At 44.7% G+C, this 19,238-nt stretch overlaps 2 protein-coding genes across 3 annotated transcripts in view; one reads left to right on the forward strand and one right to left on the reverse strand.

Moving 5' to 3' along the window:
* Positions 1 to 6: 6 nt before the first annotated feature.
* LOC129817853 (fibronectin type III domain-containing protein 4-like) overlaps positions 7 to 19,238 on the forward strand; it is a 90,507-nt gene continuing 71,275 nt past the window's right edge. Inside the window, exon 1 of the mRNA XM_055873441.1 lies at positions 7 to 701. Within this exon, the coding sequence (XP_055729416.1) occupies positions 626 to 701 (76 nt within the window). The 5' untranslated portion in view covers positions 7 to 625. The remainder of the gene's footprint in view (positions 702 to 19,238) is intronic.
* Positions 1,282 to 10,324, reverse strand: LOC129817852 (keratin-associated protein 4-7-like). Of its 2 annotated transcripts, XR_008753796.1 has the most exons (3): positions 8,669 to 10,324; positions 7,873 to 7,966; positions 1,282 to 4,803 (listed from the first exon to the last, which is right to left on the reverse strand). XR_008753796.1 is itself a non-coding variant. In XM_055873440.1 (2 exons), exon 1 carries the CDS (start codon positions 9,835 to 9,837, stop codon positions 8,680 to 8,682), a length of 1,158 nt encoding a protein of 385 aa, XP_055729415.1. In that variant the 5' UTR covers positions 9,838 to 10,324; the 3' UTR covers positions 6,782 to 7,966; positions 8,669 to 8,679. The 2 variants fall into 2 exon arrangements, 1 of the variants encoding a protein (XP_055729415.1); XM_055873440.1 differs by lacking the exon at positions 1,282 to 4,803 and having other exon boundaries at positions 6,782 to 7,966.

A 19,238-nucleotide genomic window follows, 5' to 3' on the forward strand; every position in this document is an offset into this window, starting at 1 on the left:
AGGCGCGCTGCCTGCTGCCGACGCGCTGTCTGTAGCTTATCGCGCTGCTGGAGCGCTGTCCGAGGTGCTTAAAGTCTCAACGCATCCCCTCATTGTCCTAATCACAGGTTACCTGTAGCCTAGTCATTGTACATGATACATGACAAGCTCATAGGAGATTGAGAATCACACTTGAAGATGGCATGAGCGTTCGATTTTTGTGGAAGCCTCTTTTTAAAAATAAATCCTTGGAGACGATCGAAGGCAACAGAACGCCGTGAGATTTCATTTGGACAAGACGGTTTGAGAAAGGACAGGAGGCGAGGAGGCTCTGCTATCGGAGGGATGGTTAACGAATACATATTGGATTGTTGTTGACATGAATGTACCGGGACATGTTAACAGAATGTTTGTGAATGTGATCTCTTTTGTCACACATCTGAAGGTCGTTAACCTACTCTGAATAGTGTAGTTGGACTCGGTTTCAACGGTCACTTCGGATAATAGGGATGATTCGTGAAAGGAATTGTTGTCCTAATTTGCTATAAATTGCCGTCATTAAGTTGCCTACAAGTTGGGTACTTGAAGAAGATCGGACATTTATGCATTTTGGTCTATAGATCTGGGAAGAATCAAACGCCAAGCCATGTCTCGTCTGCTGGTGTTGGTGAACTGTGCAGTCCAGTTGCTCTTCACCAGCGACATGTTTGTGGTCACAGCAAGTAAGTTAATATTGAATATTATTTTGTCATGGGTTTCTTATGTTTCTATAACGAGTTAGCTGTTTCTGCTAATCCTTTCTCACTCACTGTGCCAAAACAGAATATCCAAGTGGACATGTGGACATTGTATGCACTTTCGCCAACGATAGGTTGGTGGATAAATGCTGAGAGGACATCTATAATATTTAAATCACCATTTATTTTGATGAATTTTTAATTATTCAGACGCATTTAACATGTCGACTTGATCGTTCACCTGAACTTTTACAAGTAACCTTCACTTGGTTATTTTGCAAATCTGTTTCTAATTAGCCAGTGATTATAACACATTACTACTGAATTACTCACGCATAATTAACACCATAGCATCTCTTAATAGCCAGCCATTACATAAGACTATTCAGTGAAAACCAACCTGCTGTCAACCCTAATCCACGATAATAGCTACTTGACCTCCTGATCTAGACTGTCCATAATTATTAACCATAGTTAATAACCATAATTATTAACCATAGATATTAACCATAGATATTAACCATAGATATTAACCATAGATATTAACCATAGATATTAACCACAGTTGTTAATTATTTATTTATTTCACCTTTATTTAACCAGGTAGGCCAGTTGAGAACAAGTTCTCATTTACAACTGCGACCTGGTCAATATAAAGCAAAGCAGTGCGACACAAACAACAACACAGAGTTACACATGGAATAAACAAACCTACAGTCAATAATACAGTAGAAAAAAATAAGTCTATATACAGTGTGTGCAAATGAGGTAAGATTAGGGAGGTAAGGCAATAAATAGGCCATGGTGGCGAAGTAATTATAATATAGCAATTAAACACTGGAATGGTAGATGTGCAGAAGATGAATGTGCAAGTAGAGATACTGGGGTGCAAAGGAGCAAGATAAATAAATAAATACAGTGTGGGGATGAAGTACTTGGATGGACTATTTAGAGATGGGCTGTGTACAGGTACAGTGATCTGTGAGCTGCTCTGACAGCTGGTGCTTGAAGTTAGTGAGGGAGATATGAGTCTCCAGCTTCAGTGATTTTTGCAGTTCGTTCCAGTCATTGGCAGCAGAGAACTGGAAGGAAAGGCGGCCAAAAGAGGAATTGGCTTTGGGGGTGACCAGTGAGATATACCTGCTGGAGCGCGTGCTGCGGGTGGGTGCTGCTATGGTGACCAGTGAACTGAGATAAGGCGGGGCTTTACCTAACAGAGACTTATAGATGACCTGGAGCCAGTGTGTTTGGCAACGAATATGAAGCGAGGGCCAGCCAACGAGAGCATACAAGTCTCAGTGGTGGGTAGAATATGGGGCTTTAGTGACAAAACGGACGGCACTGTGATAGACTGCATCCAGTTTGTTGAGTAGAATGTTGGAGGCTATTTTGTAAATGACATCGCCGAAGTCGAGGATCGGTAGGATGGTCAGTTTTACGAGGGTATGTTTGGCAGCGTGAGTGAAGGATGCTTTGTTGTGAAATAGGAAGCCAATTCTAGATTTAACTTTGGATTAGAGATGCTTAATGTGCGTCTGGAAGGAGAGTTTACAGTCTAACCAGACACCTAGGTATTTTGTAGTTGTCCACATATTCTAGGTCAGAACCGTAGTAGTGATGCTGGATGGGCGGGCAGGTGCGGGCAGCGATCAGTTGAAGAGCATGCATTTAGTTTTACTTGCATTTAAGAGCAGTTGGAGGCCACGGAAGGAGAGTTGTATGGCATTGAAGCACGTCTGGAGGTTAGTTAACACAGTGTCCAAAGAAGGGCCAGAAGTATACAGAATGGTGTCGTCTGCGTAGAGGTGGATCAGAGAATCACCAGCAGCAAGAGCGAAATCATTGATGTATACAGAGAAGAGAGTCGGCCCGAGAATTGAACCCTGTGGCACCCCCATAGAGACTGCCAGAGGTCCAGACAAAAAGCCCTCCAATTTGACACACTGAACTCTGTCTGAGGAGTAGTTGCTGAACCAGGCGAGGCAGTCATTTGAGAAACCAAGGCTGTTGAGTCTGCCGATAAGAATGTGGTGATTGACAGAGTCGAAAGCCTTGGCCAGGTCGATGAATATGGTGGGATTCTAAATAGTCAGTGATTTGTTTGTTAACTTGGCTTTCGAAGACCTTAGAAAGGCAGGGTAGGATAGATATAGGTCTGTTTGGGTCAAGAGTGTCTCCCCCTTCGAAGAGGGGGATGACCGCGGCAGCTTTCCAATCTTTAGGGATCTCAGACGATATGAAAGAGAGGTTGAACAGGCAATTAATAGGGGTTGCAACAATTTTGGACGATCATTTTAGAAAGAGAGGGTCCATATTGTCTTACCCGGCTAATTTGTAGGGGTCCAGATTTTGCAGATCTTTCAGAACATCAGCTATCTGGTTTTGGGTGAAGGAGAAATGGGGGAGACTTGGGCAAGTTGCTGTGGGAGTGCAGGGCAGTTGACCGGGGTAGGGGTAGCTAGGTGGAAAGCATGGACAGCCGTAGAAAAATGTTTATTGAAATTCTCAATTATTGTGGATTTATCGGTGATGACAGTGTTTCCTAGCCTCAGTGAGTGCAGTGGGCAGCTGGGAGGAGGTGCTCTTATTCTCCATGGACTTAACAGTGTCCCAAAACTTTTTTGAGTTTGTTCTACAGGATGCAAATTTCTGTTTGAAAAAGCTAACCTTTGCTTTCCAAACTGCTTGTGTATATTGGTTCCTGACCTCCCTGAAAAGTAGCTTATCACGGGGGCTGTTCGATGCTAATGCAGAACGCCACAGGATGTTTTTCTGTTGGTTAAGGGCAGTCAGGTCTGGAGTGAACCAAGGGCTATATCTGTTACTAGTTCTACATTTTTTGACTGGGGCATGGTTATTTAAGATGGTGAGGAAGGCACTTTTAAAGAATAACCAGGCATCCTCTACTGACAGGATGAGGTCAATATCCTTCCAGGATACCTCGGCCAGGTCGATTAGAAAGGCCTGCTCGCTGAAGTGTTTCAGGGAGCGTTTGACAGTGATGAGGGGTGGTCGTTTGGCCGCGGACCCGTGGCGGATACAGGCAATGAGGCAGTGATCGCTGAGATCTTGATTGAAGACAGCAGAGGTGTTTTTGGAGGGCAAGTTGGTTAGGATGATATCTATGAGGGTGCCCGTGTTTACGGATTTGGGGTTGTAGCTGGTAGGTTCATTGATCATTTGTGTGAGATTGAGGGCATCTAGCTTAGATTGTAGGATGGCCGGGGTGTTAAGCATGTCCCAGTTTATTAACCATAGTTATTAACCATAGATAATAAGCATAGATATTAACCATAGTCGTTAACCATAGTTATTAACCATATATATTAACCATAGATATTAACAACAGATATTAACCACAGTGATTAACCATAGATATTAACAACAGATATTAACCACAGTGATTAACCATAGATAATAACCATATATATTAACCACAGTGATTAACCATAGATAATAACCATATATATTAACCATAGATATTAACAACAGATATTAACCACAGTGATTAACCATAGATATTAACAACAGATATTAACCACAGTGATTAACCATAGATAATAACCATATATATTAACCACAGTGATTAACCATAGATAATAACCATATATATTAACCATAGATATTAACAACAGATATTAACCACAGTGATTAACCATAGATATTAACAACAGATATTAACCACAGTGATTAACCATAGATATTAACAACAGATATTAACCACAGTGATTAACCATAGATATTAACAACAGATATTGACCACAGTGATTAACCATAGATATTAACAACAGATATTGACCACAGTGATTAACCATATATATTAACCATATATATTAACCATAGATATTAACAACAGATATTGACCACAGTGATTAACCATAGATTTTAACGATATTAAATGTATTAATAAAGCGGTTTTTACGTCAGCCGATGTCACAAAGTGCTGTACAGCAACACAGCCTAAAACCCCAAACAGCAAGCAATGCAGAACAGTTGAAACTGGAGCAGCAGCACGGCCAGGTGGACCGGGGACAGCAAGGAGTCATCAGGCCAGGTAGTCCTGAGGCGTGGTCCTAGGTCTCAGGTCCTCCGAGAGAGAAAGAAAGAGAGAATTAGAGGGAGCATACTTAAATTCACACAGGACAACGGACAAGACAGGAGAAATACTCCAGATATAACATCCCCCAGACACATAAACTATTGCAGCATAAATACTGGAGGCTGAGACAGAAGGGGTCGGAAGACATTGTGGCCCTGTCCGACAATACCCCCGGACAGGGCCAAACAGGCAGGATATAACCCCACCCACTTTGCCAAAGCACAGCCCCCACACCACTAGAGGGATATCTTCAACCACCAACTTACCATCCAGAGACAAGGCTGAGTATAGCCCACGAAGATCTCCCCCACGGCATGAACCTGAGGGGTGCGCCAACCCGGACAGGAAGATCACGTCAGTGACTCAACCCACTCAAGTGACGCACCCCTCCTAGGGACGGCATGAAAGAGCACCAGTAAGCCAGTGACTCAGCCCCTGTAATAGGGTTAGAGGCAGAGAATCCCAGTGGAGAGAGGGGAACCGGCCAGGCAGAGACAGCAAATCTTCGCTCCAGTGCCTTTCCGTTCACCTTCACACCCCTGGGCCAGACTACACTCAATCATATGACCTACTGAAGAGATGAGTCTTCAATGAAGACTTAAAGGTCGAGACCGAGTCTGCGTCTCTCACATGGGTAGGCAGACCATTCCATAAAAATGGAGCTCTATAGGAGAAAGTCCTGCCTCCAGCTGTTTGCTTAGAAATTCTAGGGACAGTAAGGAGGCCATGTGTCTTAGTTATTAACCATAGTCATGAACAATAGTTATTAACCGTAGATATTAACCATAGTTATCAACCATAGACATACAGTATAATTCCATGTGTGCCCTTTGCTAAATGTGGATGACAGTGTTTCTTGTATTCCCATGCATTCACTCATGATACAGTTGAGTCAAATCACTGGATATATACAGCGAAGGCTTCTTTGAAGACATTGGAAACTTGGACATCTACTGTATGATCAATGATTTACCATTGTGTATCCATCCATTAACTCACAGTGCTACATACAGCAAGCTACATGTCTATCGACATGTCTGTAGACAATAGTCGCTGCGACATCTTGAACATTCTATTGTCGCGGCGACATCTTGAACATTCTATTGTCGCGGCGACATCTTGAACATTCTATTGTTGCGGCGACATCTTGAACATTCTATTGTCGCTGCGACATCTTGAACATTCTATTTTCGCGGCGACATCTTGAACATTCTATTGTCGTGGCGACATCTTGAACATTCTATTGTCGCGGCGACATCTTGAACATTCTATTGTCGCGGCGACATCTTGAACATTCTATTTTCGCGGCGACATCTTGAACATTCTATTGTCGCGGCGACATCTTGAACATTCTATTGTCGCGGCGACATCTTGAACATTCTATTGTCGCGGCGACATCTTGAACATTCTATTGTCGCGGCGACATCTTGAACATTCTATTGTCGCTGCGACATCTTGAACATTCTATTTTCGCGGCGACATCTTGAACATTCTATTGTCGTGGCGACATCTTGAACATTCTATTGTCGCGGCGACATCTTGAACATTCTATTGTCGCGGCGACATCTTGAACATTCTATTGTCGCGGCGACATCTTGAACATTCTATTTTCGCTGCGACATCTTGAACATTCTATTGTCGCGGCGACATCTTGAACATTCTATTGTCGCGGCGACATCTTGAACATTCTATTGTCGCGGCGACATCTTGAACATTCTATTGTCGCGGCGACATCTTGAACATTCTATTGTCGCGGCGACATCTTGAACATTCTATTGTCGCGGCGACATCTTGAACATTCTATTGTCGCGGCGACATCTTGAACATTCTATTTTCGCTGCGACATCTTGAACATTCTATTGTCGCGGCGACATCTTGAACATTCTATTGTCGCGGCGACATCTTGAACATTCTATTGTCGCGGCGACATCTTGAACATTCTATTGTCGCGGCGACATCTTGAACATTCTATTGTCGCGGCGATATCTAACTTGTCGTTTTCGTTAAGAAAAAGTATAAACACAAAACGACAGCCTCTGCATGACATCAGCATCCCGGTGTTCCACATTCACTATTTTAACACCGATAAACCCATCCATCTCAAAATGAATTCAATAAATGTCAACCAGGCAACTAAAAACAATTTTTTAAACAATGTTTCGGTTAGTTGCTACCTAGTTATCTAGAGGCTATCCAGTTCAAATAATTAATGACAGAGTATAAATGACAACATCTGAAATGCTACTTTTTGTTCATTATTTCAGGAAAATAAATGTAAAAACAGCATCATTATTTACAAGGTAATAGTGAGCTTTACAGAAAATAGCTTATGGTCACACCGTGAATAAATAAAAGTAGGTCATTCTATCTGAGAATTGTAAAAAGTCCTGCATCATCTTGTCACATGAGGATTTGGTCTGGTAGCTGTGGCAATCCGGTAACAACGACATCGGACGTTACGTTGGTCAACTTTTTTTCATGTTTGTGTGACAAGGAAACTTTTTCGACCAGTGACAATTGTCGCGATATATTTGTCTACAGACATGTAGTTAGACCAAGTATAAATTGACCATTAGGCTACTGCATATAGTAGATAAGATGAATTTATGATGTAGCTCAGAACTTTACACTTTAATCAAGGTTTCTCACAATCCGTTCTCTAATCTCTCTCTGAATTCCCAGAACGCTACAATTCTCTACGTTTGAAGTGGGATTGAAAACGCGAGGCTTCCATGGGCCGCACTGTCCCGCCCTGACCATAGATTGCTTCATATGTTTCTATGTTTTGTTTGGTCAGGGTGTGATGCGGGTGGACATTCTATGTTGTTTTGTCTAGGGTGTCTATTTCTGTGTTTGGCCTAGTATGGTTATCAATCAGAGGCAGGTGTCAGTCGTTGTCTCTGATTGGGAGCCATATTTAGGTAGCCTGTTTTCCTTTGGGTTTTGTGGGTGGTTATTTTCTGTGTCTGTGCTTCACCATACGGAACTGTCTCGGTCGTTTGTCAGTTTATTGTTTTTGTTCATTGTTCAAGTATTCTTATTAAAATGGATACTTACCACGCTGCGCATTGGTCCTCCTCACCTCATTCCAACGACTAGCGTTACACGCACCTTTGGTTGTGTGCTTTCTGTCCGATGGGATGTTTAATCTCTGCAGGGAAAAAAATACATTCTCCGAGCCATCAGGAACAGGAAAATCATTAGAATAATCATCAGGACTGTCATAAATATGAACGGCTCACTGCAAACAGGCCTGGGTGAAGAAATAGCTGTGTCACTAAGGTTGGCCATCCTGAATGTACCGAGACAGTTACGATTTACAATCTGTCTATATTAATTTGAACATCCAATATAAATTAACAGAGCTAAGTTATGGTTCCCCATTAAGTTTTATTGTAACGAAATGACATGACATCATTGAAAAAATGGGGAATTGTGTTGTGAAATATATTTTAGAGGGGACAATCAGGTGGACGTGAATGGCCCATATAAACTGTAAAAAATAAATAGTTCTTTCAATTATTTATTATTAAGTAACTAGTGTTACCCGAACAAAAATGCTTTGCTCAAATGTAGCTCCAACTTGACAAAATGTAGATGAAAATTTGGTCAACTTAAAATGATGTGTTTGCTCAATTTGTCTCTTATGTTCATTCAACTAGAAAATATTATTTGGGCATTTTACCTTAAAAAAACGGCTGTTGACCTAATTACACACACACAGTGCTTTGGACAAACAATGTTTTCAACTTACAAAACGTATTTGATACATTTAAATACATGATTATGTTGTGCATTTTCATTTCTACGGTCGTTATTATTCAACATGTCCTCATCGGGGACTTTAACTCACCAGCTCTTGGTTCACAGCGTTCCAATCTTCCTGTTCGACACCTTGTCTGATACTTTATAAAAATTATTTGAAAGAGTTTTTTTTTCTTTTTTCGGCCTGCTGCCGATAGCTAACAGGAGTCCCCTGGTGTGTGTGTGGTTGCTGTGGAGACGTAGACAGGAAGGAACAGGACAAGACATGTGGTTGCTGTGGAGACGTAGACAGGAAGGAACAGGACAAGACATGTGGTTACTGTAGAGACGTAGACAGGAAGGAACAGGACAAGACATGTGGTTACTGTAGAGACGTAGACAGGAAGGAACAGGACAAGACATGTGGTTACTGTAGAGACGTAGACAGGAAAGAACAGGACAAGACATGTGGTTACTGTAGAGATGTAGACAGGAAGGAACAGGACAAGACATGTGGTTACTGTAGAGACGTAGACAGGAAGGAACAGGACAAGACATGTGGTTACTGTAGAGATGTAGACAGGAAGGAACAGGACAAGACATGTGGTTACTGTAGAGACGTAGACAGGAAAGAACAGGACAAGACATGTGGTTACTGTAGAGACGTAGACAGGAAGGAACAGGACAAGACATGTGGTTACTGTAGAGACGTAGACAGGAAGGAACAGGACAAGACATGTGGTTACTGTAGAGACGTAGACAGGAAGGAACAGGACAAGACATGTGGTTACTGTAGAGACGTAGACAGGAAGGAACAGGACAAGACATGTGGTTACTGTAGAGACGTAGACAGGAAGGAACAGGACAAGACATGTGGTTACTGTAGAGACGTAGACAGGAAGGAACAGGACAAGACATGTGGTTACTGTAGAGACGTAGACAGGAAGGAACAGGACAAGACATGTGGTTACTGTAGAGACGTAGACAGGAAGGAACAGGACAAGACATGTGGTTACTGTAGAGATGTAGACAGGAAGGAACAGGACAAGACATGTGGTTACTGTAGAGACGTAGACAGGAAGGAACAGGACAAGACATGTGGTTACTGTAGAGACGTAGACAGGAAGGAACAGGACAAGACATGTGGTTACTGTAGAGACGTAGACAGGAAGGAACAGGACAAGACATGTGGTTACTGTAGAGACGTAGACAGGAAGGAACAGGACAAGACATGTGGTTACTGTAGAGACGTAGACAGGAAGGAACAGGACAAGACATGTGGTCCACATGGTGTCAAGGTTGTCTCTGAGAGCCAGAGGCTTTGTCACCGACTCACACCGAGATCTGCAATGTCACCATCGTTGCTCGTCCCGCTGTAGAGTCCCTGTGCAGAATGTAAAGCTTACACACACAAACACACACACACACACACACACACACACACATAGACACAAACAAACACACACCCACGCACACACACACATACACAGAAACACACACATACAAACACACACAAACAGACAGACCAGTTGAGAGTCATCCGCGGTTATAATAGACTACATTACCATGACCTGATCTTCTCGGTCCACACGGTGAAAAACAAAGAAAAATACATCGGGGTGTTAGTGACACAAACAGTCCTTTACCAGGCTTGAATTATACCAGCAGGCTTGAATTATACCAGCAGGCTTGAATTATACCAGCAGGCTTGAATTATACCTGCAGGCTTGAATTATACCTGCAGGCTTGAATTATACCAGCAGGCTTGAATTATACCAGCAGGCTTGAATTATACCTGCAGGCTTGAATTATACCTGCAGGCTTGAATTATACCAGCAGGCTGGAATTATACCAGCAGGCTGGAATTATACCAGCAGGCCTGAATTATACCCGCAGGCTTGAATTATACCCGCAGGCTTGAATTATACCAGCAGGCTTGAATTATACCTGCAGGCTTGAATTATACCAGCAGGCTTGAATTATACCTGCAGGCTTGAATTATACCAGCAGGCTTGAATTATACCTGCAGGCTTGAATTATACCAGCAGGATTGAATTATACCAGCAGGCTTGAATTATACCTGCAGGCTTGAATTATACCAGCAGGCTTGAATTATACCTGCAGGCTTGAATTATACCAGCAGGCTGGAATTATACCTGCAGGCTTGAATTATACCAGCAGGCTGGAATTATACCAGCAGGCTGGAATTATACCAGCAGGCTTGAATTATACCAGCAGGCCTGAATTATACCCGCAGGCTTGAATTATACCCGCAGGCTTGAATTATACCCGCAGGCTTGAATTATACCCGCAGGCTTGAATTATACCCGCAGGCTTGAATTATACCAGCAGGCTTGAATTATACCAACAGGCTGGAATTATACCAGCAGGCTTGAATTATACCAGCAGGCTGGAATTATACCAGCAGGCTTGAATTATACAAACAGGCTGGAATTATACCAGCAGGCTTGAATTATACCAGCAGGCTTGAATTTTACCAGCAGGCTTGAATTTTACCAGCAGGCTTGAATTTTACCAGCAGGCTTGAATTATACCAGCAGGCCTGAATTATACCAGCAGGCTTGAATTATACCTGCAGGCTTGAATTATACCAGCAGGCTTGAATTATACCAGCAGGCTGGAATTATACCAACAGGCTGGAATTATACCAGCAGGATTGAATTATTCCAGCAGGCTTGAATTATACCAGCAGGCCTGAATTATACCAGCAGGCTTGAATTATACCAGCAGGCTTGAATTATACCAGCAGGCTTGAATTATACCAGCAGGCTTGAATTATACCCGCAGGCTTGAATTATACCCGCAGGCTTGAATTATACCAGCAGGATTGAATTATACCCGCAGGCTTGAATTATACCACCAGGCCTGAATTATACCAAAAGGCTTGAATTATACCAGCAGGCTTGAATTATACCTGCAGGCTTGAATTATACCAGCAGGCTTGAATTATACCTGCAGGCTTGAATTATACCAGCAGGCCTGAATTATACCAGCAGGCTGGAATTATACCAGCAGGCCTGAATTATACCAGCAGGCTGGAATTATACCAGCAGGCTTGAATTATACCAGCAGACTTGAATTATACCAGCAGTATAAACCTGTGGTTTAACTAGTAACCTGTTGTTTAATTTTTAACCTGTGGTTTAACCAGTAACCTGTTGTCTAATTTTTAACCTGTTGTTTAACCAGTAATCTGTGGTTTAACCAGTAACCTGTTGTTTATCCAGTAACCTGTTGTTTAATTTTTAACCGGTGGTTTATCCAGTAACCTGTGGTTTATCCAGTAACCTGTGGTTTAACCAGTAACCTGTGGTTTAACCAGTAACCTGTGGTTTAACCAGTAACCTGTGGTTTAACCAGTAACCTGTGGTTTAACCAGTAACCTGTGGTTTATCCAGTAACCTGTTGTTTATCCAGTAACCTGTTGTTTAACCAGTAACCTGTGGTTTATCCAGTAACCTGTGGTTTATCCAGTAACCTGTGGTTTATCCATTAACCTGTTGTTTAACCAGTAACCTGTTGTTTAACCAGTAACCTGTGGTTTAACCATTAACCTGTGGTTTATCCAGTAACCTGTGGTTTAACCAGTAACCTGTGGTTTAACCAGTAACCTGTGGTTTATCCAGTAACCTGTGGTTTAACCGGTAACCTGTTGTTTAACCAGTAACCTGTGGTTTAACCAGTAACCTGTGGTTTATCCAGTAACCTGTGGTTTAACCAGTAACCTGTGGTTTAACCAGTAACCTGTGGTTTAACCAGTAACCTGTGGTTTATCCAGTAACCTGTGGTTTAACCAGTAACCTGTGGTTTAACCAGTAACCAGTAACCTGTGGTTTAACCAGTAACCTGTGGTTTAACCAGTAACCAGTAACCTGTGGTTTAACCAGTAACCAGTAACCTGTGGTTTAACCAGTAGCCTGTGGTTTAACCAGTAACCTGTGGTTTATCCAGTAACCTGTGGTTTAACCAGTCACCTGTGGTTTAACCAGTAACCTGTGGTTTATCTAGTAACCAGTAACCTGTGGTTTAACCAGTAACCTGTGGTTTATCCAGTAACCAGTAACCTGTGGTTTAACCAGTAACCTGTGGTTTATCCAGTAACCAGTAACCTGTGGTTTAACCAGTAACCTGTGGTTTATCCAGTAACCAGTAACCTGTGGTTTAACTGTCACGTTCCTGACCTATTTATGTTAGTTGTTATGTGTGTTAGTTGGTCAGGACGTGAGGTTGGGTGGGCATTCTATGTTTTCTGTTTCTGTGTTGGTTTTGGGTCGCCTGGTATGGCTCTTAATTAGAGGCAGGTGTTTGGCGTTCCTCTAATTAAGAGTCATATTTAGGTAGGCGTTGTCACAGTGTTCGTTGTGGGTGATTGTCTTCCGTGTTTGTGTTATGTCTGCACCATACGGAACTGTATTCGGTTTGTTCGGTTTATGTAGTCTGTTTTCCATTTGTGCGTTCTTCGTGTTTATGTAAGTTCTCATGTTTAGGTCAGTCTACGTCGTTTGTTATTTTGTATCATTTCAAGTGTAGTTCGTGTTAGTTTTCCGTCTTGTCATTAAATTCATTATGTGTTCAAACTTCGCTGCGCCTTGGTTCAATCCCTGCTCCTCTTCGGATGAAGAAGAGGAGGACAGCCGTTACAGAATCACCCACCACTCCAGAGCCAAGCAGCTGAGGCAAGGGAAAGCTCGACAGGGCAACAAGGATTTCTGGACTTGGGAGGAAATATTGGACGGGAGAGGTCCATGGGCACAGCAGGGAGAATATCGCCGTCCCAAAGCTGAGCTGGAGGCACGGAGGAGAGCAGAGGCTACCGGAGAGAGGAACCGGAGCTATGAGGGAACGCGTCTGGCACGGAAGCCAAAAAAGCCCGTAAGTAACACCCAAAAATTTCTTGGGGGGGGGCTAGGAGGTAGTGGGCCAAGGGCAGGTAGGAGACCTGCGCCCACTTCCCAGGCTTACCGTGGAGAGCGGGAGTACGGGCAGGCGCCGTGTTACGCAGTAGAGCGCACGGTGTCTCCTGTACGAGTGCATAGCCCAGTGCGGGTTATTCCACCTCCCCGCACTGGTAGGGCTAGATTGAGTATTGAGCCAGGTGTCATGAGGCCGGCTCAACGCGTCTGGTCTCCAGTGCGTCTCCTCGGGCCGGCATACATGGCACCGGCCTTACGCATGGTTTCCCCGGTTCGCCTACATAGGCCGGTGCGGGTTATTCCACCTCCCCGCACTGGTCGGGCGACCGGGAGCATTCAACCAGGTAAGGTTGGGCGGGTTCAATGCTCAAGAGTGCCAGTACGCCTCCACGGTCCGGTATTTCCGGCACCACCTCCCCGCCCCAGCCTAGTACCTACAGTGTCTACACTACGCACTAGGCTACCAGTGCGTATCCTGAGCCCTGTTCCTCCTCCACGCACTCTCCCTGTAGTGCGTGTATCTAGCCCGGTGCCTCCAGTTCCGGCACCACGCACTAAGCCACCTGTGCGTCTCCAGAGCCCTGAACACACTGTATCTTCTCCCCCTACTAATCCTGATGTGCTTGTCCTCAGCCCGGTGTCACCAGTGCCGGTACCTCGCATCAGGGATAGAGTAGGCTTTGAGAGTACAGTGTGCCCTGTCCCTGCTCCCCGCACTAGTAGGAAGGTGCTTATCATTAGCACGGTGCCTCCAGTTCCGGCACCACGCACCAGGTCTACAGTGCACCGTATCCGGCCAGAGCCATCCGTCTCCCCAGCGCCATCTGAGCCATCCGTCTCCCCAGCGCCATCTGAGCCATCCGTCTCCCCAGCGCCGTCTGAGCCATCCGTCTGCCATGAGCCTGCAAAGCCGCCCGTCTGCCATGAGCCTGCAAAGCCGCCCGTCTGCCATGAGCCTACAGAGCCATCCGCCAGACAGGAGCCGCTAGAGCCGTCAGCCAGACAGGAGCCGCTAGAGCCGTCAGCCAGACAGGATCTGCCAGAGCCGCCAACCAGACAGGATCTGCCAGAGCCGCCAACCAGACAGGATCTGCCAGAGCCGCCAACCAGACAGGATCTGCCAGAGCCGCCAACCAGACAGGATCTGCCAGAGCCGCCAACCAGACAGGATCTGCCAGAGCCGCCAACCAGCCATGAGCAGCCAGAGCCGTCAGAGAGCCATGAGCAGCCAGAGCCGTCAGCCTGCCATGAGCGTCGAGAGCAGTCAGCCTGCCATGAGCGTCGAGAGCCGTCAGCCTGCCATGAGCGTCGAGAGCCGTCAGCCTGCCATGAGCGTCGAGAGCCGTCAGCCTGCCATGAGCGTCGAGAGCCGTCAGCCTGCCATGAGCGTCGAGAGCCGTCAGCCTGCCATGAGCGTCGAGAGCCGTCAGCCTGCCATGAGCGTCGAGAGCCGTCAGCCAGCCATGAGCGTCGAGAGTCGTCAGTCAGCCATGAGCTGCCCTTCAGCCTGAAACGGCTAGATACCCAGAACTGCCCATCAGTCCAGAGCTGTCTCTCTGTCCGGAGCTGCTTTTCAGTCCGGAGTTGCCCCTCTATCCTGATCTCCCTCTCTATCTTAATCTACCTCTATATTCTTATCTATCCCTCTGTCTTGATTTATCTCTCTGTCCCGGTGTCCTTATTAGTGAGGTTATTAAGAGGATTTTGTGGGGATGAAAAGAGGGTGGACATTCTTAGAGGGAGGAAGCTAGGATGGATTATGGTGGGGTGGGGACCTCGCCCGGAGCCTGAGCCACCACCGTGGTTAGATGCCCACCCAGACCCTCCCCTAGACTTTGTGCTGGTGCGTCCGGAGTTCGCACATTGTGGGGGGGGTAATGTCACGTTCCTGACCTATTTATGTTAGTTGTTATGTGTGTTAGTTGGTCAGGACGTGAGGTTGGGTGGGCATTCTATGTTTTCTGTTTCTGTGTTGGTTTTGGGTCGCCTGGTATGGCTCTTAATTAGAGGCAGGTGTTTGGCGTTCCTCTAATTAAGAGTCATATTTAGGTAGGCGTTGTCACAGTGTTCGTTGTGGGTGATTGTCTTCCGTGTTTGTGTTATGTCTGCACCATACGGAACTGTATTCGGTTTGTTCGGTTTATGTAGTCTGTTTTCCATTTGTGCGTTCTTCGTGTTTATGTAAGTTCTCATGTTTAGGTCAGTCTACGTCGTTTGTTATTTTGTATCATTTCAAGTGTAGTTCGTGTTAGTTTTCCGTCTTGTCATTAAATTCATTATGTGTTCAAACTTCGCTGCGCCTTGGTTCAATCCCTGCTCCTCTTCGGATGAAGAAGAGGAGGACAGCCGTTACATTAACCAGTAACCTGTGGTTTATCCAGTAACCTGTGGTTTATCCAGTAACCTGTGGTTTATCCAGTAACCTGTGGTTTATCCAGTAACCTGTGGTTTATCCAGTAACCAGTAACCTGTGGTTTAACCAGTAACCTGTGGTTTATCCAGTAACCAGTAACCTGTGGTTTATCCAGTAACCAGTTAACCTGTGGTTTAACCAGTAACCTGTGGTTTAACCAGTAACCTGTGGTTTAACCAGTAACCTGTGGTTTAACCAGTAACCTGTGGTTTAACCAGTAACCTGTGGTTTAACCAGTAACTTATGGTTTAACCGTTAACCTGTGGTTTAACCAGTAACCTGTGGTTTAACCAGTAACCTGTGGTTTAACCAGTAACCTGTGGTTTAACCAGTAACCTGTGGTTTAACCAGTTAACCTGTGGTTTAACCAGTTAACCTGTGGTTTAACCAGTAACCTGTGGTTTAACCAGTAACCTGTGGTTTAACCAGTAACCTGTGGTTTATCCAGTAACCAGTAACCTGTGGTTTAACCAGTAACCTGTGGTTTATCCAGTAACCAGTAACCTGTGGTTTAACCAGTAACCTGTGGTTTATCCAGTAACCTGTGGTTTATCCAGTAACCTGGTGGTTTAACCAGTAGCCAGTAACCTGTGGTTTATCCAGTAAACCGGTGGTTTAACCAGTTAACCGGTGGTTTATCCAGTTAACCGGTGGTTTATCCAGTTAACCGGTGGTTTATCCAGTAACCAGTAACCTGTGGTTTAACCAGTAACCAGTAACCTGTGGTTTAACCAGTAACCTGTGGTTTAACCAGTAACCATTAACCTGTGGTTTAACCAGTAACCAGTAACCTGTGGTTTAACCAGTAGCCTGTGGTTTAACCAGTAACCTGTGGTTTATCCAGTAACCTGTGGTTTAACCAGTCACCTGTGGTTTAACCAGTAACCTGTGGTTTATCTAGTAACCAGTAACCTGTGGTTTAACCAGTAACCTGTGGTTTATCCAGTAACCAGTAACCTGTGGTTTAACCAGTAACCTGTGGTTTATCCAGTAACCAGTAACCTGTGGTTTAACCAGTAACCTGTGGTTTATCCAGTAACCAGTAACCTGTGGTTTAACCAGTAACCTGTGGTTTAACCAGTGACCTGTGGTTTATCCAGTAACCTGTGGTTTATCCAGTAACCTGTGGTTTATCCAGTAACCTGTGGTTTATCCAGTAACCAGTAACCTGTGGTTTAACCAGTAACCTGTGGTTTATCCAGTAACCAGTAACCTGTGGTTTAACCAGTTAACCTGTGGTTTAACCAGTAACCTGTGGTTTAACCAGTAACCTGTGGTTTAACCAGTAACCTGTGGTTTAACCAGTAACTTATGGTTTAACCAGTAACCTGTGGTTTAACCAGTTAACCTGTGGTTTAACCAGTAACCTGTGGTTTAACCAGTAACCTGTGGTTTAACCAGTAACATGTGGTTTAACCAGTAACCTGTGGTTTAACCAGTAACCTGTGGTTTAACCAGTTAACCTGTGGTTTAACCAGTAACCTGTGGTTTAACCAGTAACCTGTGGTTTAACCAGTAACCTGTGGTTTAACCAGTAACCTGTGGTTTATCCAGTAACCAGTAACCTGTGGTTTAACCAGTAACCTGTGGTTTATCCAGTAACCTGGTGGTTTAACCAGTAGCCAGTAACCTGTGGTTTATCCAGTAAACCGGTGGTTTAACCAGTTAACCGGTGGTTTATCCAGTTAACCGGTGGTTTATCCAGTTAACCGGTGGTTTATCCAGTTAACCGGTGGTTTATCCAGTTAACCGGTGGTTTATCCAGTTAACCTGTGGTTTAACCAGTAACCTGTGGTTTAACCAGTTAACCTGTGGTTTAACCAGTAACCTGTGGTTTAACCAGTAACCTGTGGTTTATCCAGTAACCAGTAACCTGTGGTTTAAACAGTAACCTGTGGTTTATCCAGTAACCAGTAACCTGTGGTTTAACCAGTAACCTGTGGTTTATCCAGTAACCAGTAACCTGTGGTTTAACCAGTAACCTGTGGTTTATCCAGTAACCTGGTGGTTTAACCAGTAGCCAGTAACCTGTGGTTTATCCAGTAAACCGGTGGTTTAACCAGTTAACCGGTGGTTTATCCAGTTAACCGGTGGTTTATCCAGTTAACCGGTGGTTTATCCAGTTAACCGGTGGTTTATCCAGTTAACCGGTGGTTTATCCAGTTAACCGGTGGTTTATCCAGTTAACCTGTGGTTTAACCACATACTGTATCTCACTGAGGACAAACCCACTCTGTCTGTCTGTCTGTCTGTCTGTCTGTGTCTGTCTGTCTGTCTGTCTGTGTCCATGTCTGTCTGTCTGTGTCCATGTCTGTCTGTCTGTGTCCATGTCTGTCTGTCTGTGTCCATGTCTGTCTGTCTGTGTCCATGTCTGTCTGTCTGTGTCCATGTCTGTGTGCCTGTCTGTCTGTGTCCATGTCTGTGTGCCTGTCTGTCTGTCTGTCTGTGTCCATGTCTGTGTGCCTGTATGTCTGCCTTTCTGCCTGTCTGTCTGTCTGTCTGTCTGTCGGACTGTAGGCAGTGATTACATTAACCTCATACTAGCTCCTGGTCCCATCTGGTCCTAGTGTATTGTCACACTGTCCCTGGTCACCTTCTGAAGTGTGTCCCAAATACCACCCTCCCTTATATAGGGCCTTGGTCAAAAGTAGTGCACTATAAAGTGACTAGGGAGTAGGGTGTAATTTCAGACAGACTGTCTCTTATTGGATGAATGAGCGTTGTTACACCTGAGGGACATGACAAAGGGAACAGTGTGAGACACTTCCCTGACTCTATCTAGCTGTCCTCCATTTGACCCATCACTAAGCTTGCTTGCTGTAGCCATGGTAGAGACTGCCTGGCTTTTTGTTTAGAAAGGAAGATGAGAATGTTGTGGAGTTGTGGTGTCACCTGCATTGGATTGGGAATGTTGTGGTGTCACCTGCATTGGATTGAGAATGTTGTGGTGTTGGGGTGTCACCTGCATTGGATTGGGAATGTTGTGGTGTCACCTGCATTGGATTGAGAATGTTGTGGTGTTGGGGTATCACCTGCATTGGATTGGGAATGTTGTGGTGTCACCTGCATTGGATTGGGAATGTTGTGGTGTCACCAGCATTGGATTGAGAATGTTGTGGTGTCACCTGCATTGGATTGAGAATGTTGTGGTGTTGTGGTGTCACCTGCATTTGATTGAGAATGTTGTGGTGTCACCTGCATTGGATTGGGAATGTTGTGGTGTCACCAGCATTGGATTGAGAATGTTGTGGTGTCACCTGCATTGGATTGGGAATGTTGTGGTGTCACCTGCATTGAATTGGGAATGTTGTGGTGTTGTGGTGTCACCTGCA

Source organism: Salvelinus fontinalis, chromosome 20 (genome assembly GCF_029448725.1).
Source record: "Salvelinus fontinalis isolate EN_2023a chromosome 20, ASM2944872v1, whole genome shotgun sequence".
In the NCBI taxonomy this organism is placed as follows: domain Eukaryota; kingdom Metazoa; phylum Chordata; class Actinopteri; order Salmoniformes; family Salmonidae; genus Salvelinus; species Salvelinus fontinalis.

What these genes read in the sequence shown, in the direction of transcription:
- LOC129817852 (XM_055873440.1), bottom strand. Translation starts at nt 9,837, where the DNA reads ATGTCTTGTCCTGTTCCTTCCTGTCTACGTCTCTACAGTAACCACATG.